The 25,112-nt window shown below is 40.1% G+C and overlaps 1 protein-coding gene across 2 annotated transcripts; it reads left to right on the top strand.

The window, feature by feature from the left end:
* The first annotated feature begins 1,752 nt into the window (after positions 1-1,752).
* On the top strand, positions 1,753-24,693 carry ngfa (nerve growth factor a (beta polypeptide)). 2 transcript variants are annotated; one of them, XM_038723699.1, is made up of 3 exons: positions 1,753-1,937; positions 20,147-20,254; positions 23,371-24,693. In XM_038723699.1, the coding sequence occupies exon 3, from the start codon at positions 23,382-23,384 to the stop codon at positions 24,270-24,272; it is 891 nt and encodes a 296-aa protein (XP_038579627.1). In that variant the 5' UTR covers positions 1,753-1,937; positions 20,147-20,254; positions 23,371-23,381; the 3' UTR covers positions 24,273-24,693. The 2 variants fall into 2 exon arrangements, with proteins under 2 accessions (XP_038579627.1, XP_038579626.1); XM_038723698.1 differs by having other exon boundaries at positions 1,753-1,940.
* Positions 24,694-25,112: the final 419 nt, after the last annotated feature.

The following is a 25,112-nucleotide window of genomic DNA, read 5'->3' as shown; positions in this document are numbered from 1 at the left end:
TGGAATTTATAGAGTTGTAAACTGAAGACCACACATAGAGCTGAATTATGACTCATCCCAGTTATTATAACACATAACACACACACACACATGCACTATAATAATGACAAATGCACAACAAATTTGTCATTATTGAACAGTTGTATCCCGCTGATATAAATGTTATATAAATGACAAAAATGAGTGAAACTAAATGACCAGAAAGTTAAAATACCATATAAAGGTTCAGTAACTTTCAGTCCTTCACCTTAAACCTAAAATCAGTAGCCTAAGGTTTAGAAACTTGACCAACATTTCAGTTACACTTAGGTCACCTGCATTTAGGTCTAGGCCTGAAATAAGGTCAAACATGCATGCAGATCCTCCAAAACTGTCCCAGCATCAAAATGCCTGAAATGATATCGGTGCATTCAAACTACTTCCCACCCTCCCAACCCAAAGTACTTAGCCCTTCTCAGCATTTCTCACCCTTCACCAACCACCACCCAGAGTGGGGTGCTGGGTCAGAGTTCACTGTCTGGGGTTTCCCCTTTCAGACTCAGTCTCGATAACAAGGGCTAAGGCAGTTTTGACAGTGACACAAGCTTGTTCTCACACACACACACACACACACACACACATAGATACACACAAAAGTCTTGATTAGAAAGAGACCCATCTAAAGTCTTCACCTGTGTTATTTCTTCCAGGAACCATTTGTACCCGATGAAGTTTTATCAGTGTTTCAATTCAAACTAAAGGAATTTTCATTTTCCCAGGAGGAGGAGAAAGGGATGACACTGACACACAATCCTTCCTTTCTTTCATTTTTTTCTGTCGCAGCAGAAAGGGTGGGATGTCTGTCTGCTCAGCGCCAGGGGCTCTGACAACGATACGGTTCAGGTCAGAGAGAAGCTATGAAAGAGAGCAACCAGAAAGAGGGTGAGAAGGCAAGACCGAGAGACAGGAAAATAAAGATGCATAAACAAGAGAGGAGAGCGAAATGTCAGAGAGGGTCTGTTGTGATACTGGAGGCCATGCTGAATGCAGGGTGTGGCTGATCTCTACCCAGGGAGAGGGGATATCATAGTTGCATGGTTTGACTCTAATTCCCATTTTCTCTCCATTTGCCATTGATAAGTAGCAGGGATGAATTCCTGTTTGCAATAGACCATCAAAGGTCTATTCTTGGAAGTCCTTGATTTTCATTGGACTGTATGCATTTGCAACATTTGAATTGGAAAAGACAGTGCATATTTTCGATATCAGCTTGTAGAAAATGGCAGGGTACCACATTTCTGAAATGGTTCGATGACTGACTTTGTCTTCACAACCATCCTCTACACACTGAAGTGGTTTAACTACGCACATGGCCGAGGCATATTGCACAAGTAAGTCCATATCCAAGGGTATCCTATGAAATGCTAGCAATGACTCAGGTGTGGAACAACAATGATAATTTTGGGAAGCTTTCACTGGACATGGCAAAGTCTGACCTGACCATTCAGTGACGTCAAGTCTCAAAAGAAAGTTGAATCATTCCTGGGTGAAAGTTTATTTCCACTGATTTGAGCACAAGAGACAAACTGTGAATGGACGGATAGAATGAATAACAGCAGCTAGGTGTAAATTATGAGCAGCTGTGCACTTTTTTCTTCCGCGGAGCATGTGGATAGGGTAGGCACTAGGACCTGCTGTGATCCACACAGGAGGGAGGGAGCAGCTTTGGGACTCCTCTAACTAAACTTTTAGAACAATCCATTTCCCAAAGAGTGTGGGAGGGAAACAGTCAGAAGTGGATGGCCCGAGACCTGGATTCACAGCTTTAAAAGCAGGAGCGGGATTTGGAGATTGGGATAATTCTGCCCTTGGCCTGGAGATAGTGAGGTGGAATATAGCAGAGTTGATCTGGAAGTTGTCACTCACTGTGGCGAGAGCAGAGAAGGAGCATTACCAAGGTGGTGAGTCCTACCATGTTTTTTTAATACTCTAATTAAACATGGTGCTAATGTGAGGGATGTGTATGCATCTAGGACAAACAGAAGAGAGAAGATAAGAGTCTCTCTTAGAAGATTTACTCAAAGGTTTTCTTCATACCTGCCATTAAGTAAAAGTGGAGCCTCTGAATTGAGACTGAGCTCAGCAGCAGCTTGTTAGTTCTCTGTTGGAGGGGAGAAAATTCCTGCTGACCTCCACAATCAGGAGGTACTAAGAAAAGTTTAGTTGGGTGATAAATGTAAAGTTTGTGTTGGCTCAGTCCTTTCAACGTTTTCATGTACAGTAGCTTTCCTGGAATATATGGATGCAGAGAGGGAATGGAAGAGGAGAGGGTGGAGAGAGATAGAGAGAATAAAGGTGAGGATTAGAAAAAAAGGGGTTCTCCAAACTTCAATGGGAACCAGTTCACTGTTCAGAAAACTCCTGGGACATCAGGTTACCTTCTTTCTCTCTCTCTTTCTTTCTCCCCCTCTTTTTCTATCTGTCTTTCTCTCCGCTCATATTACACAATCCTTAAATGACTTGAAGGTTCTGATGATCTCCAGTGTCCAAAATGAGGTATGCTGCTGAGGTTATCCTTATGTCTGGGTGGGGCCTGGCGCTTGTATGGGTGTGCTGCTGATCAATGTTTTCTGCAATGATATGTATATTTTTGTGTGTAATTGTGTGTGTTGATGCAAGCGTGTGTGCTAAACACAGACCTCATGCCTGCCACTCCTACCAGGGAATTCCTTTCGGGCTTTGACAGGGGAGGAATGTCACCGCGGACGAACGTTTACGCACACCAACAAACATCACACACCAAAGGCTTGAACGGTGTCCTAGAGGTGCAGTCATTAGGTCAGCCACGTTAGACCTGTGTTATTATGATTTAATTTTAGTCCGAAGAAGATGGAAAAAACTGTAGGTGTTGCTGGGTTAGGGTTTAGAAAATTCCCAAATACCAAATAGTAGTGATAAGTCAGCGCATATTTTTGTCACACACACACACACAAACACACACACACACGTCTGTTTTGGATAAGCAAATGTATCAAAATTTCCAGCAAGAGACCAGTGAGTAAAGCTCTCTCAAGAGAAAGGTGCTCCGTTCTGTACAAAAATAAATGTTCTAAATTGTTTACGAGCTTCAATTTCACTGCCAGTGTGTGCCAGAGAGGAGCCGACTGTGTTTTCATCACCTCTCATTTGGTCCGCAGAGGAAGTGGAAACAGAAATCTGCAGCAGTCTGGCTGTATATCTTCCATGACATCTCAACAGATACTGTACTTTGTCCATGTGGTTAATACGGTATAATTCAAAGCACCTTCTCTTGAAGTTCAGCTGAAATTAAAATGCATATGTTTTTGTGCCCTTTTTGTTTTGAAAGATGAGCTCTATAAATTTGATGTCCTTTGTCCTCTTCAGAGAAAAACATGATTAACCAAAAGGGTGGGAAAGAAAACCCATTCATGTTTGTTGGTGTCGTGACAGCACCCACAGGCTTTGCCTACATAATTAAGCCATCTACGTAGAAAGAGAACGTTCTAGGATATAGACAATCAAAACATGTTGTTGCCACTGTTCCGTCATTGACTGACAGGCAGAGAGTATCCAACAACAAGCCGACAACAGCCCCGCCATGAATGGTAAACCAAATACAACATACCATACCATATATCCACCAGTAGACATTGCAGATCTACAACATATATCTTGTCTCACATTTTTTGAACAAGCTCAAACATAGCAATGTCAACAACCAAGAGAAAGTGCGTTTGCTTGCTCGAGGATCTTAATTTACTGACTGTATGTTGTTCCTCCAATGTAAGTCACTTTGGATGAAAGTGTCTGCCAAATGAGTTAATGTAATGTGATTCTAAGATAATTTTGCAGTCTAGGTAAGTAGTCTGATTGTCAGCTTTAAACAGCTTAAATATTTCATCTAGTCTAGACCACTGCTTACACTTAACCAACCGCCTGTCCTTGGCTTGTAATCTACATTGGAGTATGTCTATTTACAATGTAGTATCTTGGCTCCCCTGCTGGCTCACCTGTCCGTCATGCAATCATGCAGAATGATCCAAGCTTGCAGGCTGAAGGTGCATTTGTGATATCACCTTAGCGTTCAGTATAAATATTACCAATGCACTTCAAATCCCTGATTTACTAATTGCAAAAAAGTTCACCCAGTGGCATTGCTAAAAACAGCTTAAGTCATATAAACTAGTGTATGTATGTGTATGGAGGGCAGATGGACAGTGCTGTTTTCCCCTGCAGACAAAGATGTCTGTGATTATTCATGACCCTCTCAGGTTTCCCTTTGAAGCTGAATTACAGCTTTCCCTATGTTAGCGCCTATGTGTGCATGCATGTGTGTATGTATGTGTTTGTGTCTGTGTGTGTGTGTGTGTGTGTGTGTGTGTGTGTGTGTGTTTGTGTGTGAGTGTTTGTGTGTGTGTGTGTGTGTGTGTGTGAGAGAGAGAGAGAGAGAGAGAGAAAGAAAAGAGTGAGATACATAAAGGGTAACACAATTAGGTGTACAAAATATTGAGAAATTACTATGGAACAAATACTGAACTAACTGAATCATTACAAGGAATGCGTTACGCCGAAAGTCCACTGACTCTGGCTACGGCACGTTACGGCTGCACCACAGTTTTGATCCGTCCATAGTTTACAGATCCAACACAAAACCCATTGGTTGAAAAACACCCAAGACAATGAGTTGTTTTTACAGTTGGGTTATTTACCCAAACAACCAACAATGTATCTGTGACAGTTTTAAGGTTAAACTTGAGCTTGTTGTGTCTAACAGTGAAAATAATATTTTAGTCAGGATAAACAACATTAATATCCATTAATAAAAATATATATTCGACGGCTGTTTTGTTCACTGCTCTTCAGCGTGGACACGTGACATGCAAATCTATGAAATTGTACTACCACAGGAAGATTATCCAGCCCTCAAACATATAAAAGGATGGAAAAGTGTGAGCTGTCTAGACTGCAGAGCATTGTATAGGACACCTGGGCAGGGGAGAGGCTGCGACAGCACACCTGGACTGTCAGTTTAACTTTGACGATTTAACCTTGGGGCCTAACACCAAACATACCAACCCTTTTTTCACCTAAACTCAACCCTCTGAGGTATATCACAAACATTGCTGTTCTTCAGAACCCGAATGCACTGTGCTGGATGTCCCTATATAAGAAAATAAGTTATTTTGATATGTGTAGTGGAATTATAATTTTTTTCTTTAGAAAATGTTATGTATTTTCATTATTTTAACCTCAAAGAGCAGCACCTATAAAGGATCACTTTCGATAACCCTTTAAAGCAATGTAAAGCACTAGTCACTAGCATAAAAACTAATTTAGAACAGCGACAAGTAATCATTGGAATTATGCAACATGATTACTACTAGTGTTACTAAAATCTGGAACAGTGCCAGCTGGCAACAAAAAACTAATTTAGGGTTTGTTCACACAGAAACATGAAGTCTGATTGCTCCATCTTACAAGATGTCTTGTCCTAATAAATTAATAGCCCATTTGTTTTTGACCTCTTTCCCCAGAAAATGTACTTTTCAAGCACAGACTTACCATGTAAAATAATTGCATTGTTTGGTCGTTTTTATATTTTATATGTCTTTGCATCCTGCTAGCAGTAATAGTGTGGTCCTGTATGGAATCGTCACATGTCAGTCAAGAACTTAAAGACACTTAGAAGTCAAGAGATAACACAGTGTGATAATTTTTATTTTATTTTATCTGTTGTTATAGTCACATGTTTTGCTAAAACTGCTAGTGCAAAATATAAGCAGTTTCAGTCCAACCTCGATATGTGGACACTGTCTCACATTGTAGCACTTTATATTAATACCAGGTTATATTACATTATAACCATGTAATAGCTTGGCAACATTATAGGAATACTTTGGGAAAAATATGGTAACTGAACAATAAAATGGTTACAACAGTACAATATTTGAATTAAAAAAATGGTAATATGGTGACATTAAAGCTAGGATAGGCAACGTTGGAGAAACTTGAAAGAGCCAGATAGATTTTTAAAGTATCTAACTGAATCTCATCCCTCTCTTCCTCCAAAGCCACTCTCCTAAAACACATTTTTATTCACAATGAGTGCACAGGAAGAGAGGGATGCAGGTAGATCAAATGAGTGGCCATGCTTGTTACAGTCACAGCACACTTGTGACAGCCACAAGACCGTGCATGTCAGAGCATTTGATTTATGATTGCTCCTGGGATGTAAAGAGAATTTCAACAAATATAACAAACAATTATTCTGAAATAAATTGCCTACTGTAGCTTTAATGGAATAATAACCTGATACTAATGAGTTAATAAAGGTTGATGTTTTCACAATGTAATAGGCTACTATCAGAGTAATTCCTTCAAAATCACATAATAATAATAATTACTGTATTATAATGCTGAAATTTATCCTCCCTTTTGTTCCAAACGTTCCCTTTTGTTTCAAGTTAATACTGTACAAATTATATGTTTAATACTGTTTTACCGTTTAGTAATGTAAGCTAGTCACCTAGTGTAGTACTAATGTTATCCTGATTTTCACAGCTTAGCTAGCTAGCATTAGATAACCTTGGCTCTTCTTTTTTTTTTTACACCCAGCGCTTAGGAGAGTTCCCAAAATTGAAAGTTACTGACCTTACAAAAGCAAAAAGAGCCATAGCGACATAACATTTGTTAAGCTGTGAAAATCAGGCAAATTTTTATCCTACATTGAGTGACTAGCTAACTTGGCTAAAGGTTGTCTAAGACACTGAGGTGATAACCAAAATTACTTTATAAAAAACACTATATACAATATCAAAAAAAAATTGCTATTAACTATGCGTACAAAGCCAACTGTGACAAGCAAAGGGTAACATTACTGTAGAGTTGACAGAAAATACAGACAGATGTGCAGTTTTTAAAATGGATATATGTCACATTACATTGAGCAAGTAGAGAATATTACCATGAAATGAAATAGAAACACGTAGTTAAGCATTTTGCAGCCCTGATTCATGGTTAATACACAGAAACTACGACAGGTGTTTCCAGGTAATCATTAAGCCTCTTTTCCATGAAATTAACTTGAAACAGGTAGTTCAGCATTTTGCAGCACTGATTCATGGCTATAGACAGAAACTACCACAAGTGTTTCCAGGTAACAAGTCACAGCATTAAACATATAAATTTTACAGGACTACCTTGATACAAAAGGGGAGGAGGAATTTCAGTGCTGTACCAACAATTTCACGTGATTTTGAAGGTATTACTCTCATAGTAGCCTGGAATATTATGAAAACATCCATTTATACTACCTCAAAGCAAAAGAAAGAATATCTCTCTGTCTCTGTGAGATGTCGCGGATGTTTGAACATCTGGAACAAAGCCTTCCTGTTTGGGAAAAATTAGATGATAATTCATGGGTCCAAACGTAAACCTAGGCCCTGCTTTGGTTATTTTTGGGGTCACTAGAGCTGCAGTCTGGCAAAGGTCAATGCAAAGAATGGGGTAAGCACATCTGGTGTAAAGTGAACCAGCTGAAGTGTTCTGTCTGAAATCAGCGGGAGAGGTACGAGGTCAGAGTTCAGACTCAGGGTGACGTCTGTGTTTGTGGAGGAGAACGGGGATCTGGAGGTCACCGCAGGTCAGGATCCCGAAGCATGTGGCACCGGAGTGGAGAGCACAGAGTGGAGTGGAAAACACGGAAACATGACGTGAGCCCCAGAGTTACTTTATGCAGTAATTCTTGTTGGCGTTTCCTTTACAAACAACCGCTCACAATGTTTGGGAGAAAATTTACTCAATAGAAATCACAGCTAACGTTGTTTGACATTTGTAACTTACTGGATTTGGACAGAATTGTTGTCAGGCATGAGCAGGATTCTTTTGTCCCAGCACCTTTTTCCCATATGGACCTGGTTTTCAGCTCATTTGCACTGTACAAAATCAAGAATAATACACTCCTGTGTTTGGACTTTTCCATACATTGAAAACTGAATCCAGTCAGTCTTTGTGTTTGACTGCTGAAGATCTGATTTCAGCAGGTGCTGCATCAAAGGGTTATGTTTGCCTGTGTCTGCGTGTTTCTCTTTCTGTGTCTGTGCACACTGTCATTGCAAAATGACAACTAAATGTGCAGACATGCCTGCTCATTCCACATTAAATGCTTCTATGACTTTCAGCTATGGCTCACTCTTCTCTCATGCATGTGCACACAGTCCAAACACACAGTAGCTAATAAATCACCAAATTACCAGGGCTGTGTTGTGGTATTATCTGTTGACTAAGTGCATGTCTGGTGTTTTGAATTGTTTCACCGCAAGTGCTCTTTATGTGTGTGTGTACATTTGGATTGATGTGATGACATTGTCTCACTCACACTTTCCTTCGCCTTTATCCCGATTGGTAGGTTGACTATAACCTGTCTGGACATGAAACGCTCCCTCGTTGCCATCAACAGAACAACAATACTTGATCTTTTCAAATACTCAAATTCACTCAAGGCTCAAAATAATACTAAATCAGCATTTGCTATCCGACGCTTTGCTATAAATATGGTTTTTAGCCATACAATAATATGTTCTTACAAAATCCCATGTATTTACAGAGATCAAGATTACTCAAAGAAAGTGCAGAAGAAATACATACATAAAACCACACCAACATCAGAGGAATGTGGTTTGAACATGTGTATGAGCTTGTGTGTACATGCGTATGTATAACTTTGTGTTGGATACTCATCAAACACACATACACGCCATAGCCCCAAGGATACAAGTGAAGCCACTTACTATAGCTGATTTGGGAATGCATAGTATGCATAACAGATTGGTCACCTACACAATGAGCAGCATTTTATAAGGCATATTTCCTCTTATAGTTGTTTTAGTCGGACAGGCTTCCAAAAACTATAGAGTTGTGAAGACTTTACAGACAATCTGTTTAAGTCTGTAATCAAGTTTTGTTTTACTTAAAACGTGAGGACTGACGGCGTATCATGCGGAGTTCTGGGGAAGAAGACGCTTCAGGAAGCCATTTCTCTCTGCTGGATTCTCTGTTAAGCCTGTGCATCCAGCTCCACGGTAAATATTAATTCACCTTAACCCCCGCTGCAGGCCACATATACACACGCACACATGCAGACATGGTGGAAAGTAGCCACCATATCTCTTTCACCATAGCTCTGCTCACATGCTGAACATGGCATGCTGCTAACAGACAGAGGATGGGCCTGGGAGGTCCCACGCAGACAGGTGGTTGATATCAGCTAAAGGGGGAACAAGAGGGAGGGGGGGTGGAGGAGGAAGATATGGACTGAGGGAGATGGGGCGGCAGAGAGACACAGGAGCAGAGAGAGAGAAAGAGAGACAGATGACAGAACGATGCGGAGACCACACAGAATAGAAAATGGCCGGGTCAAGTCTTTAGCGAGAGGGGTGAGACTGTAATGAAACAAATGCTGGGAGTGACAACAACATTGCATTTTTTTACACTCTTCAGAGAATTCAATACAGTCCTGACAAGGCATCTATGTATAACAGTACAACAAAGTTGATTGTGCTAGTCTGCATGATTAATTGTTGAGATTTTCTAGTCTCAACCAACTGACAGTCCAGGACCACATTAGGATTTGAGGTTGCAGGAAAGAGGCTGTCAGTTATGCCTGATGGCTCTTTAAGGCCACGTGGCAGCAGGATGTCCTCATGCTGGTGCAGTTTTTTTCCTATTTTACTTCAGTACCCTGGAGTGAGTTACTTAATCTCTACATGCTTCAACGTTGACGTTTTCACTCCAAACTACTGGAACAAAACATAATTAAGTTCGACAAATCAAATCCATGTTGCACTTATTTAAAGTAGCTAAACGCTTGCTTGCAGCCATATTGCTTTCACTGTACTGCAACAGCGTTTCAAGTCATTACAGAACACAAGTACGAATATTAAAAGAATACTGTACATGCATATCCTAACGTCTGATGCAACATATACCCAAATTGCGTCTATGGGCCCACACCCATGCTTATGGCGTCAGATGAAAGCGCAGCCCAAATGGGGCACAATAGAAAACGTGGGTGTCTGACTGAGCACATCTGTCTATTTACGCCCATTTTTTGTTTTATATTCTGTAGCAAATTTACCTGGGTGACTCATTTACTCATTCACCGCTCCTCCGCTGTTTTGTTTACAACAGCATGCAGTCAAAGTGTCACATGCAAATCTATATGCTCAATTTTGTGGAGGGTACAAGCTGTGAAAGACACATTCAAAACACAAATATCAGATTGTAAGATTCAAATCAAACTCGTGATGATGAACTGAATGACTCATTCTAACATTAGTCAGATCTTCATCAGAAACACAACTGAGATTTATTTCTCCTAATCTGTGTTAGCGTTTAGTTTCAACCACATACATGCTGATATAGTTTAATTTATAGTTTTTCAAGTTCTGCTCCGGTGGATGCCCTTAGAGTAAATAAGCAACATGAGCTACAACACCTCTGAGACAGCTGTTTTTTGTGTCTCCTGGAGCAGATATGAGAGGAAGGTTCTTTTCTGTTAAAGCTATTGGAAGAAAAGAGACAGCAATGAAACTGCATGTGTCTCTGACTCCTCAACTCTTTGCAACTCCCTGTAGCTTTAATTCCTCCCTCCTTCCCTGTCCTTGAACTCCTCTTTGTCCATCCGTTTCTGCTCCCCTGTAACTTTGTCCTTCCTTGTTCTGCTTCTTTCTATCACATGCTCCTTTATTTGTTAAATTCTCAAGACATCTCATTGCCCATTGGTACCCCGCCCTCCATTACTTGTTGCCTCTCCCCATTCCTTGATGTCTCTGATTCTTTCCTCTCTATCCCTCTGTCTACATCGCTCTCCATAGCCAGTCAGGCATTCTTGCCTCTGGCCTGCCTCCTCTCACTGCTCTGCTGTGGGATCTTAGATTCTCACCAGGAAGGGGGAGTTATTACCAAGACAATGCCAAAAGATTAACCACTTGTCATGAGAAGATTGTTGAATGTCAAGGTCATAAAAACTAGGGGTCTGGAAAACATGTTAATCATTGTGTTCATCCTGTGTTCAAGGCCTGGAGGACTGGCCTCCCACGTCTGCGGGTTCAGTGCAGGGAGAGGGTGGGTTGACCGGGGATGGGCTTGGTTGTGGTGGCAGTGGTGGTGGTGAGTGGGGGGGGGTTCACTAACATAGCCACGGTGCTCTGGCTGCGGTCTTGCCTCACTGCCAAAGAAACCTCATCCCTGGAGTTCTGCTAGGAACCAAGACAGCAGCCTCATGAGCGATCAAGAACATTAAACAGCATCACAACATACACTGAACAAAATTATAAACGCAAGAGTTTTGTTTTTGCCCCCATTCATCATGAGCTGAACTCAAAGATCTAAGACTTTTTCACTATGTACAAAAAAGGCCTATTTCTCTCAAATATTGTTCACAAATCTGTCAAAATCTGTGAGTGAGCACTTCTCCTTTGCCGAGGTGTGGCATGTCAAGATGCTGATCAGACAGCATGGGTATTGCACAGGTCTGCCTTAATTAGGCCGGCCACAATAAAAAGCCACTCGAAAATGTGCAGCTCCATGACACAGCACAATGCCACAGATGTCGCCAGTAGTTTGAGTGAGCGTGCGATTGGCATGCTGACTGCCGGAATGTCCACCAGCCCAGGACCTCCACATCCAAGATCTTCACCTCCAAGATTATCTGAGTCCAGCCACCCGGACGGCTGCTGCAACAATCGGTTTGCATAACCAAAGAATTTCTACACAAACTGTCAGGAAACGTCTCAGGGAAGTTCATCTGCATGCTCGTCGTCCTCATCAGGGTATCGACCTGAGTGCAACTTCACACAGCCATTGAAGAGGAGTGGACCAACATTTCACCGGCCACATTCAACAACCTGATCAACTCTATGCGAAGGAGATGTGTTGCACTGCATGAGAAAAATGGTGGTCACACTGACTGACTTGTTTCTGGACCTCCCGGACCCTCCCAATAGTGAAATTGCACATTTTCGCATGGCCTTTTATTGTGGCCAGCCTAAGGCACACCTGTGCAATATCCATGCTGTCTGATCAGCATCTTGATATGCCACACCTCGGCAAGTGCTCATTAACAGATATTGACAGATTTGCAAACAATACTTGAGAGAAATAGGCCTTTTGTGTGCATAGAGAAAGTCTTAGATCTTTGAGTTCAGCTCATGATGAACGGAGGCAAAAACAAAAGTGTTGCATTTATAATTTTGTTCAGTGTATATGAAATTCCTTTGAAAGTAGAATTATCGAGTGACAGCAGTTGTCTCAGAAACAAAGTGTTCACGTTAATGTCCACAAAGTTCAAATTTGTTGAACTGTGACCTGAGCTTTGCTGACCTGGCGCAGCAAATCTCTACTGATCACTACTTGATTTGAAAGATGGATGAAAAAGAATAACTTGTGTTTCTGAATTTCTGAAATTTTACAATAACAAATTAATATACATATGTTTGGTTTGCTTATTACAAAAGCAGTGTTTGAATCTCTGAAACAGAGCGATCTACTGCTAGCAACATTAGCATTGTAGCTAATGTGGCACTGTTTAATGATGCAGGAAAAGCATATAATACGGCAAACCACATGGTACTCGCAGCGCAAGACCCTTGTTTTTCCTCTATAATATAAACTTTTAGCTTTATTAATGCAAGATAATTCTCAGTTTGTGATATAAATCCAAATCACTTCATGGCCATTGTGTTGGCATTGCTAGAGGAGTGGGCTCACTAATGTTGCCATAGTGCCTTTGTAATAAATACAAATGCTTTTCTAAATGCATGCATAACATATAGCCAAGAAACATTGGTATTACATAACTTTTTTTTTTTACAAAGTAGGCAGGTTTTGTTCTGGGAAAGTGCTAGAAGCCACAATGTTAAACAAACAATAACAACTTGTGATATTCCTTGGTGTACAAAGAGATGCATTGTTTCAGTTTACAGTTTCTATGTGTTACTCAACTCTTTCTTTCAAATGTAATTACTGCTGAATTTTGCTGTCAGCTAAAATGTTGTTTATTTCATAACCACCGCAAGGATTCAATCTTTCTATTATGATGAATCATTGTTCGACTTACCATAGGACAATGTGTGACAATAGGGAAAAGGCTGAGGTTACATTATACTCATGTCTCTGTGTTGTTTCAAGGTAGCCCTTCCAAATAAAAAACGACTCCGAAACAAATATTGTGCCAAATGCTGACTTTAAAGCTTCACCAAGTGTAGCATTATGCATAGCTGAAGACGTGTGAAATCTCAGCTAATTATAAGATCTGCTTCAGGCCTCCTTCATACATAATATGCCAAACTTAAGGCCTGTGGTTCCTGGAAATGTGTTTCATTATCTTGGACGGGAATTGGAGCCTTGTCAAAGTTGAAGTGCCTTTGAGCCTTGAAGACATGAAGAGTGTATAGTAAGCCAAAATTCATATATGTATATTGCACCTATTGTCTGATGGTGTGTGGGATCAATTTAATTAGTAGGAATTTACATTCAACTAGAAGCTTTAAAATCTCTTTTTCTTGGACAGTTTGCATTAGTGAAAAAGTTCAAAAGTGGAGCCATATGCTGACACAAGTCCAGCTGTTTTAAATATCCCAGTTCCAAGACAAATTCCATTGGGAATTGTGATCGAATTGTCTGTGTTTTTGGCAGGTCTTTAGAGAAATCACTTTACAGCTTCTGAAGCAGTAGCCAATAATTTGTAGCCTGCAACACAAAAACAAAACAAACAAACAACCACAGTCCAACCACAGGTTTGACGTGGCCAAGTTGAAAACTGGAGGGGAGGGAAGGGGGAAGGTAGTTCAGATATATGAATATGATCAGAAAAATTGTTGTGTCATTCCCCCAAAACACAAGGAAATGATAGAAAGGACGCACAAGATCCAGAAGAGCAGTGCTCTGCACCTGCACGTGCATGTGCTTGCACATTGCTAAAAATCTGTTATTGCTGTTGGACACAGAAATGGCCATGTCTGCATGACATTACCTCTGGCTTTTAACCGTGAGAGAAAAAACGAACATTAGGTCCAATTTCAGGAGCAGAAAGGGAGAACCTGGATAAACCAGAGAAAGTCACGAAACAGCAGGATGAAGACATTGGCTCTTTATCAAAGTCTGTTCCTTTTAGTTTCCACACCTTGGCTCCATGCTTCCTTGATATTCTTAAGATACCCTGCACAGATAGAAAAGCTTTTATTTTACCACAGCTGTGTAAAATGGTGGTACATGTTTCATGTTAAATCCTACAGGCGCCAACTGTGCATATAATGTACACTTGCTGATCGAAACAAAAAAGAACTTCAAATACTGGCTTCTTGATATACCCCCTCTCACTGCATGGCACCATGTTCATTTACTGTTTTATTACAAGTAAAATTGTTTCAAATGGTTGCTCATAAAACCTGAAGCCACAAATATATTTCATAGGTCTTATTGGCAGAGTGACACTGAGCTGGGAAACATTCAACGGATGAGTGAAATAAAAGTACCTGCCTCTGTGCGGCTGCCAGCATCAGCCAGCTAAGTTGAATGAAGGGTCAGTCTTTAGAAAGCTACTTATTTTTATAGAAATACATTTGAAAGTTGGATATAGATTTACCTGCTTGTGGTTGCCAGGCACATTTTATTGTTGCACCCAGAAACCTGAAGCTAAAACAAGCTGATGTCAAGACATGTACATATGTTCTTTTTTTCCATATTGTAGGGGTTGGCCAGTTCGCACTATAACAGTTTGTACAGTAAATATTATTTTGTTCGGTATATCGCATCATTTATCATCACACTGAGGAGTCAAGTGCTTTAACAGGTTGTGTGTGCCTGTCAGTTTGATGCTGCCTGTCTCTCTCTTCCTGTGTTTACTGTTTGAAGTATCCCTGATGCAACACAGGTGCCTTGGTTCTCACAGCAAATGTCTTTTAAACATGAAGATGAGGGACAGGGCAGAAGTTGATCTCTTTCGTCTCTGTTATTCACATTACGACTGTCACATGTCTATAGGTCGATAACGTTTACTTTTACTTTTTTGTTCACCAGCCTGAAATGAAAGCTGTGGACGGTTTGAGAAACAAAGGTGCAGAACAGTTCACTTCAGTTCAGTCAGTTATTATCTGATATGGGCAACGAAAATATTTCCTGCACATACATAATACCAAACACAATTTTTAAAACTGTCTACAATGAATAAACACAGTAATTAGGAGTACAATTGTAATTTGAGTTTTACTGAAATGTTTATTAACTACAGAAAATGCTGAACGAACATGTGTTTCTGTGCAAACATGAACAGTCAATTTCAAGCTAGTTCAAATGGTTTAGTTTATATTAATAAATCCCATCTTAATTTACTTCATTTATGGCATCTGTGTAAATGAACCAGTGTTCTCCATAACATTGAATTAATCAGAATTATAAGCTGTGCACTATGGGTTTTTTTTACAGAATTTTCTGGCTTGTGAAAAAAAAAAAAAATTAAGTTTATTTCATAGCGCTATTTGTTCTGACTGTCTGACCTGTGCTGTGTATCCCATATATAATACTTTTTAAGGGTCCCCAAGAATAGCCAGCTCACTGACAGCCTCTCAAGAACGTTTGGAGAGTGTAACTTCATTGTGCTTTTAACAGACTCTGTCTGCATGTCACACTTTGCGTGACAAAAACTTGATTCACTGCGGTATCTTGGCTGTTGTATTAGTTTCACATGGCGGCTTGTCTAAATTGTGACAAGCAGATTGTCTTCCCATACATGACAAGCTTTAATTGCAACTGTGGATGAATCAGTGACTGGATGTGAAATGGAGGCAAATACAATTTGATGGCTCTGTCAAGTGAAAAGGCACCATGAGAAAAGACATCTGAATTCTGTTGCGATCCTCCATTTTAACTGAAGAGTTTAAACCTTCTCCAAAAGTAAGAATTATTTTGCCTTCAAAGACTGATCCTTTTAAGTGCATTTTTCAAACAATGATTAATCAGCATTAAATGCTGTTTCTTAAGAGGAAATAAATATATCTTCCAACATTTGGATTTGTGTAAAAGTGAAAAGAGGGCAAGTTGACCTAGCAGTCATCCCTCCCATCCCTAATTATTTCCAGTGGATGACAGTAGGAGGAACTGCGCCACACTGAATTGATGAAAGACACAGAAAAACTGTTTACCTTTCTCTGTTTTTCTCCACATCACTCTCTCCATGTCTCTTTCTTCTCTCATTCTCTCTGTCTCTGCAGCTGTCAGTCTCTCCTTCTCACTCCCTCATAATCTGATGCCGTTGTCATCTCTCTGAGAGAGAGGTGTGTGTTTGTTTGAGGGAACTGTTGATGTGCCGCTCCTGCACATCTTTTAACATGTACTTGTATCTAATGACTAATGTATCACGCAGCTCGGAAGAAAACCCTGTTAAGTGTAAACTAACCTCGGATTGATGGCAGGCAACGCTCTCCTAAACTCCTCATGTTTTGGCCCACCTGCCTTGTTGTCATTGTATCACCATCAACACATTGTGCTGTAACCACATGCAGTAATTTGGCAGCTTGTAGATACCAGATCCTGACAAATGGAGCATCTTGTGGACAGGCAGACTAAATGAAAATGTGTTACTAGCACTACATGCTCAGTAACAGTAAATGTGTGGCCAGTCTCCACTGCCTTGGGCTAAGTAATTTGTTTCTGTCTGAGGTGTTTTCCTCTTATGCTGGTTTTCCAGGTCACAACCTGGCTGCGTTACTTATGTCTTCTTTCCAAATACTTTCATCAGCTTTGGCAAACTTGTTTAACCAGGAAGTGCAAGGTGGTACCTTGTACGCTTATACCAAAATGAAAGTGATGGATAACTCAACAGAAATGGTCTTGATTTACATTTTGGCAAAGCTGGTGAATCAGCTTATTGTGAGAAAAGAAACCTCTTTAGAGCAGGGGACGTCAACCACATGAGGCTGTTTTACAAAGTATGTTCTCATAAACATCCTCCTGGTGCAAACTGTACAAGGCATGAATCATAAAAGGATATCGAACAACTGCTTTGTTTATATCAGTGTGTATTAATACAGTATGTTGAGTGTCTGGAAATATGAACCATACTGTGTCTGTCATTTCTGTGGTATTTGCTTAAACAGTTTTGGAATACCTTTGTCATTATTTGGCTGACACATGTGAGCAGGACTGTCTCCTGCTGGCTCTCTTATTCTTCAGGGCATGTCCCATGTGTGTTTGTGTGCTCTGATCTGTCTGCCTGAATACTAAAGAGGAAAGCAGCTCACCCTATTCCGTGCATGTCAAATGCAGGGAGCCTCACATGGCCATCTGAGACTTCCTGTTATATCAGCACCATATGGATCGCCTTTCCCCCCACAGTTTGATATAGGATGTATGTTAGTTTGTAAAATCCACTGGACCATTTCATCTAACATTTTCTATTCCAGACCCTGTCAGCACTCTCAGATGTGGCTGAAATATCTAACTTTCCAGTGACGCTAGCACACAATTTCTGGATCAGAGTGCAGTTTTGTTTCCACAAAACCATTAACACAAACAAACAGCAATGGGAGCGCAGATAGACAGCCAGACATATTCTGATCCTGTGCTGAAGTAATCCTATAAGTCAGAGGTGCTCTCTAAACTGCTCTGACCCCTGCGCTGCAATGTTTACGCTGGCTCCACTGGCATTAAACACAAGCCACATATTTTTAACATTAGGATCCTCCCGGCTCTCCCTGTAAATAGTGAGCTGCCCTTCAGCCTGGATGAATCAACTCACTGCCTATTTGGACCAGCTCCATGTGTGTGTGTATGATTGTGTTTATTGAAGCCAAAAGATATCACTGGTAGGTGAGTTTCGCAAAAGTCTCTAGCGCTTTCCATCTTACAAGATTACTTGATTGTTTTGCAATTGCAATGAGGCAAAAAGTATTCAGATATTTTATTTGAGTAAACAATACCACAATATAAAAGTATTTAATAACATGTTAGTCCTGCATTTAAAGAAGTAAAAGTGCCTAGGTTTTATCTGCTAAAGTAATAATTTAGTAGAATGGCCACAGATTTTTTATGTTATTGGACTATTAGTACTGATGAATTAACATATAAGCACCATTTAATGTTCAATTTAATTCAATTAAATTTTATTTATATAGAGCCAGTTCATAACACAGGTCATCTCTCTGGACTTTTCATATAGAGCAGGTATAGACGGTACTGTTTATAATGTTATTTACAGAGACCCAACATTTCCCACACTGAGCAAGTGTTTGGTGACTGTAGCAAGACAGTGGCCATAATAATTATATATATCATTATATATATGTATGTTATGTATGTTATGTATGTTACGTTGTGGTTGTTTTGAGGTAACTATTTTACATGCTTTTGGGTTATTTATTTTACAGTAATGCATAATATTCATATATGTTCATGTTCATCATATCATTTGTATGGTTTTGATGTATAGATAAGTAATATTAATAAAATACTAATTGTGCACATACATCACATACAGTATATCACAATAGGATATTTGAAAAGCTGAATCCTAGCTTAAAAATCTTAACCAGTACATATAGTTAATGTGGTATTTTGTGGAAAAGAAGGATAAAGTAGCATTAAATAGAAATACTCAAGAAAAGTACCACTTCTGCAGAATTGTACTAAATGCATTATTTGAGTACACATCACATTCTTAGCTTGTAGTAAAAAAAAAATGATGATGAAAAAATTATTTCAGATGCTAAATGCTTGAGGTGGCCTTTGAATTCTGGTCTATGCAGCCAACACTGACCTCTTCTGGTTATTATGTGCCACACTGAGGGGCATTTCGATGCAAATAATTTATCTAGAAGATTTCAACAATTAATCAGAATCACATCCTAAGCTTTTTTATATATCCAGCCAGGATGCTGTACCTCTCACAACAAGATTGTAAAATTAAACATGTTGAGCTAAACATTTACAGCACTAATAAACTGTGTGTTCCAACACCAGCAAGGTGTGTTTTAACTTTGCAGATAATCCCAAAATACTGACACACCAGTTTAAACTCACCTCAGTGACCTTCTGAGTGTGTGTGTGTGTGTGTGTGTGTGTGTGTGTGTGTGTGTGTGTGTGTGTGTGTGTGTGGTGGGAGGGGTGGTGGTGGGGGCTGGGGGGGGGGGGGGTATTCGTAAACATCACGGCTTGCAAACTATTCATAAAAACAACCTTCCATGCATTCCTACATGCGCATGTATGTACACATATATGGCATGTGTGTCCGTGTGTGACAATCTGTGTGTACGCGCATGTGTTTACATCTCCTGTTACAATGCATGCAGTGCAGTGACTTGAACTTTACATTCAATATATATATATATATGTGTGTGTGTGTAACATCTAAATTAGGTGTGACATTCCACACATTCCAGCATATGGCAAGTCTAAGCTTGGAGAGTGTGTGTGTGTGCTTTGAATGAGACAAGGTCAATTAATGGTAAATTGTGTCTGTCTGTGAGAGCAGTGGTGGTCAGGGGAAGAGAGGCGAGAGTTTTGCTCTCAAAAACTACCTCATCTACAATTCTAAATGTGTTTACCTTACTTATAGACATTTTACTTCTACTACGTCTTGCACTATTTTACCACTGAAAGAAGAAAACTTATACTATACTACTATATGTCCAATGTGCTATCTCAAGGATAGAAATGAGCCCCATTTTGTTTTCTCCTCTCTCTTTCTCTCTCTCACATTTATATAATGTTATAAGTGAGAATATGATGTTTTTAGCAAGAAGATGTGTTGCTGTGTTTGATATACAGCATTCTAGTGATCACATGTGCAATGGGCTGAATATATGTGCTTGACAAAGAAATAACTCGCTGTACGTTCATGAGAAATAAAGAAAGTGTTGAAGTTGTTTGAATAGTCCACATAAGCATGTCCCTTCTATTTATTTGAGTTTAGTCTTGATAATGGCAGAAACATTAATTCAATTACCAGTATTTGTTATTTGAAATGGTGAATGGTTTTCGTAAAATATGGATTGGACAACATGGGATTTACTATATATGAAAAGCTGAATCATGAATCCATATATTTAAGTTAAGTATTTGGTATGCGTGTGTGTGTGTCTGTGTGTTACAGAACTGTGGTTCAGAGGGTCCAGATGGCAGGCATGAGGGGCCCGGCCTGCACTGGAGTTTGGCTCTAGAGTCCACAGGGGCTCCCACTTCAACTGGACACATTCCACAGGTACACATAAACACTCGCCACAGCAACACACAAAACAAGATTCATGTACCCTTAATACAAGTTAGACAATTATAACTTAGTTATTTAAAACAGTATCAGCACTAATAAAAATAAATCAACAGAACATCAGCGTTTTGGTTGTAAAATCTGCATACTTCTTCACACAGCTGTGAAATTTCACGTGCAAGGTCAGGAAGAAAGTGGTCACACATGAAATTGATTACATGTCATCCCTTCATGGTAAAAGTGGTGCTGTTACAACTATCCTGGGTCTCCCCTACAGTAAGATCTGATGGAAAAGACTCTGCTGTTTGAGGGACCTCTCAATGAATCCTAGCAGGGAGGAGGATTTTGCCGAGAGAGTGAATTCCCCCTTTAATAAACACACACTTGAACGTAAATCTTAGTTAAATCAACAACATCAAATATAACAGGTTGGAGTGGTGGAGGGAGTTTAGTGTGAGCATATTGCAGCTAACGCCAATGAGCCAACACAAGCGCAACTAATGTTGAACATGGCTTCATTTCAATAAGAGACACTTAAAGTTAGGTTAAGCAAGTGGTTTCACAGTTAGGTTTGGAGGGAAAGGCTCTACTGTTAGAGGTTAGAAGTTCAAGGAAATTGAGCAGCAAGGAGGATTCTGCTGACAGAGCAGATCCCTCAAAACACAATTATTGCTTGCTATTTAATTATTAATTAGCGCAAGATCCTGGCTAGCCAGATAGAAGAAGAAGATATACTTTATTAATCCCGCAAGAGGAAATTCAATGTTTTTTCACTCTGTTATTATTGTTAGTATTATACACAGTCTGAAACACACATGCGCAAACAGGACCCATATCAATAACACACAGAGAGATGTCAGAGTGAGGGGTTGCCACTCAGTGTGGCACCCCGAGCAGTTAAAGGTTCAAGGGCTTGCTCAAGGCCACCCTCAGCAGCGACCAGGAGGTGAACTGGCACCTCCCCAGCTACCAGTCCACACTACGCAACTCTGGGCCGAGCTGAACTACTGCCGCCCCAGAACGTAAACATAAACATAAACATAAACATCCCAATTCAAGGGAAATATTCTGTATATAACTATAACGTACCTAATCTATGTGAAGCATAGGTATCTCAAGATTATTGATTAGATGAACATTTTGCAGCATGCTAATAGTATCTTGATAAAAGGGAAATAACATACAACTAAAATGTCAAAAGCCAGGCATTCTCAAAGCTAACCAAATTAGCAATAAGTAGGGGTTTAGCTATGAATTCCATTATGGCATGGACAACCATAAGCAAAGTTTATGTAAAGTAGTGATCTACCAGAGCAAATAAAACATGAGTTCGCAGATTTGTCTGGTTCCCAGGCTACTGCTAAATCCAAAGCAACTCCTAACCGTCAGGGGAAAATGTGCCCAAAACAAGTTGAGCCCATCCAGGAATCTTCAAATGTATTTTTGTGGACATAGCAACAAGGCAAACACTAGCGATACCAATGCAAAACATGTATTTTTTGCATTTTTTGCATTGGTCAAACGAAAGACTGTTAGAGATTTCACATGAATACACAGATTCTGCAGCATAGCAACTACACAGTCACTCACTGTAAACATGTTGCAAACAGCTGATGCCAATCAGCCAGTAGGCCTACAAGCGGTGCTCTGCCTGAACTAGACTAATGCTATGCTTCATTAAGTAATGATAAATCCCCATCTCAGGTTTTCAGAGCCCTAAGAAATGGCATCAAATTGCTTATTTTGTGTGACCAAGAGTAAAATAAAGTTCAACAGCACATCATCACGCTTGAGTATCTGGATTGTGGTTCTAGAAAATGTTTGGTAGTATTTCTTGATAGGTGATGTATCTGTTTTCTTTTTGTCCGTCAGCAGTTTTAACAAGAATGTAAGCTGTATGTATGTGAGTCAAAGACGAGATTATTAAACTAAATTAAATTGAGTTTTTGAGCTCTAAAGTGTCAAAATGTCCTTCAGTGTAACTGTCCAGATTAAAATTCTAATGGCAAAAGTGTTTGTACAATGTAGAAATTCATCCTAAAAATATATATGAACACACATGGCATGGTTGTGTTGGTGTTTGCAACAAATAATACTAAATCTGTCCAAACTTTCGTGCTTCGTGAATGTCATTCAGTATAATAAAGATAAACAGACATTTTAAAGCATATTGCATGATGGTAATTATGTGACAGTGCGTGACATCAAAAAGAAGACCCATTGAAGACCCTCTAGCTATGGGCTGAAGTGAGTAAATCTCTCTGAAGTATATTATCATTTTCCTTTTTCACCCTCTAGTAGCATTTGTAACAAAAATGCTTGGCTTTCAGTACAACACAGAAAACATACTTTTATTATTTGGATGGATGGATGAAAAGTACTGCCTGTTAAATATGCACATCAATGAAATCTGTCTTTCAGTAATGCACTTTTATCCTTTTTTTGACCAAAAAAGTTTCATGTTAAACTGCAATGTCACCCGTTATGCTGAATGAATTTTAGAATCCCTCAAAGAAAAATACTATTGCTGCTACTAATAATAGTCAGCCAAAGAAATCACATTTAATTAATATTTTTGGGTGGTAGTGATACGTGTCATACAACACCAATATTTTATATGTTAATAAAATAACTTTTAATTGACTCAGAAAAAAAGGATGGAGTGAAAAATACTTTTCATTGATTTTTGCATTTTTCTTTTGGTGTAAGACAGAAAATAGTTGTAAAAATACTCCAAATTTTGAGTTGTACCCGTGATGCATCAAATATGTGGTATTCAAAATTGAATAATTTTCTTTCTTTCTGGGTAGCTATATTTCTGCCATTCTATGCATGGGCATATTTTTTTAAATTCACTTAGCGTTATACTGAATGATATTTTACCAGGGTATATTCACATGAATCACAATAAAATTAAATGATTAGCTTTGTTCTTGAATACAGCTAATATAAGGGCAACATAAGGTGACACTCCAAAGAACTTTAAAAAGGCTTTTAGGAAAATGTAATTGTTGTTTTATTTTATTGCTGTTTTGAAAACCATGTACGTCTTTACCTTGGATATACACATGATTGTCTCTGAACTTTTGTTTTTCTTGTGTTCGGCTCAGGACGTGTGCCCATGAGGTCGTCACCACTGGCCCTGCTCCTCCTGATCGGCGTCCAGGCTGTACTGAACATGAGAGGTGGATTGGCCCAGAGCGCTGGGGCAGCCAACCACAAACTAAGACAGCAGATGGCAGCCAATCACAGAGCAGGACAGCAGCAGACAGCAGCAGGGGACTACCTTTCTGAACACCATTCTTCCCAGGAGCATCATAGGACCAGCCACCATAGGACCAAGAGGCCCCATCCAGCAGCTTCACACACCCAGGATAGGAGCCCTGTCGCCAAGCGCACTACGTCAGATTCCCCCCCTGACCCCTCCATCCCAGTGGTGGACCCCAAGTTGTTCTCCAAGAGACGTTACCGCTCCTCGCCACGTGTTATCTTCAGCGAGGTGCCCCCATCACATGATGCCCTGGAAGGTGAGGGCTATGACATTGAACGGGTGAGGGGGGTGAGGGTACGGCGCAGAGCAGGATCACACAACATGCACCGAGGAGAGTACTCAGTATGTGAGAGCATAAATACCTGGGTGGGCAACCTGACACGAGCCACAGACATAGCTGGGAACGAGGTGACAGTCCTGCCCAACGTTACAATCAACAACGTGGTGAAGAAACAGTTCTTCTATGAGACCACCTGCCGATCCCCCACACACAGAGGCTCCGGGACTGCAAATGGGGGAAGGCCGGGGGGACGGGGCGGCAAACAGGGCTCCAAATCAGGCAACTCGGGCTGTCGCGGCATTGACAGTCGCCACTGGAACTCCTACTGCACCAACACACACATATTTGTAAGTGCCCTGACCACCTTCAAAGAACGGACAGCGTGGCGTTTCATCCGCATCAACGCCGCCTGTGTGTGTGTTCTCAGCCGGAAGTCTTGGGCGGGAAAAATGGGGCACTAACTGGGGAGGTCAACTCCTGACCACTGAACTTTGACCCAAGCACACACATTTCTACTAAACAGCCACTGCAGCTTTATTGCCAATACTGTAATCCTCTTCCCCACCTCCAAACACACACACACAGTGAATATAGCATTCAGTCCACACACACTTACAAACACAAACACACACACACACACATACTCACACACACACAAACACAAACAGCTTCATCAATCCAACCCCTCGGTCCCTGACCCTACCTCAGTCTAAGAAGTCCTGGTTGTTTTAAGTTATGAGGACTGCATGTCATATTTATGGTTTATACAGTCAAATATGAATATATACAGTATGTGTATATACAAAATGAATTCAAGCTTTTAATGTTGTTGTTGTTGTTGTGTTGTTCATGCTGTTATTTATTAAACACCTCAGTACTTGCCTGGTTTCTTGTGTCAGTTTAAGATAGTGTTCACATGTTGGCTTTCTTGCCGCTCTTATCAATACGTTTATATGAATAATGAATTCAATGAAAATGTGAAATATTGAAGAGGCGGGTTGTAATGACACACCCGCAGAGAATAATCACCTAGCTCTGCAGTTCCCACCTCAATGCTGGGTCGCTTTTAAGCATCTTTCGGCTTATTCCACAACTTTACTGTTTTGGTGCTTAGCTGGTAAAACACATAGTAGTGCTTTAGTTTTTTGCTTTTCTCTAATAATTGCTAGTTCAATAGTTACCTAGTTAGTTAGTTATCTCTTAAGGCCCCTAAAATGCCCCGTGAAACAAAAGGGTCACAAGAAGACTTTGCTTCATAACATTTCACAAGCACAAAAGGTTGTGAACCACTGCTCCTAACA

Source organism: Micropterus salmoides, unplaced genomic scaffold (genome assembly GCF_014851395.1).
Source record: "Micropterus salmoides isolate LMB-PRFRI ecotype aquatic unplaced genomic scaffold, ASM1485139v1 Ms_hic_scaffold_16, whole genome shotgun sequence".
Lineage (NCBI taxonomy): Eukaryota > Metazoa > Chordata > Actinopteri > Centrarchiformes > Centrarchidae > Micropterus > Micropterus salmoides.
The sequence above is the reverse complement of the archived record's forward strand: the minus strand, read 5'-3'. Positions and strand labels throughout refer to the sequence as shown.

Coding starts and splice junctions, on each gene's coding strand:
- ngfa (XM_038723699.1), top strand. CDS start 23,382: ATGAGGTCGTCACCACTGGCCCTGCTCCTCCTGATCGGCGTCCAGGCT.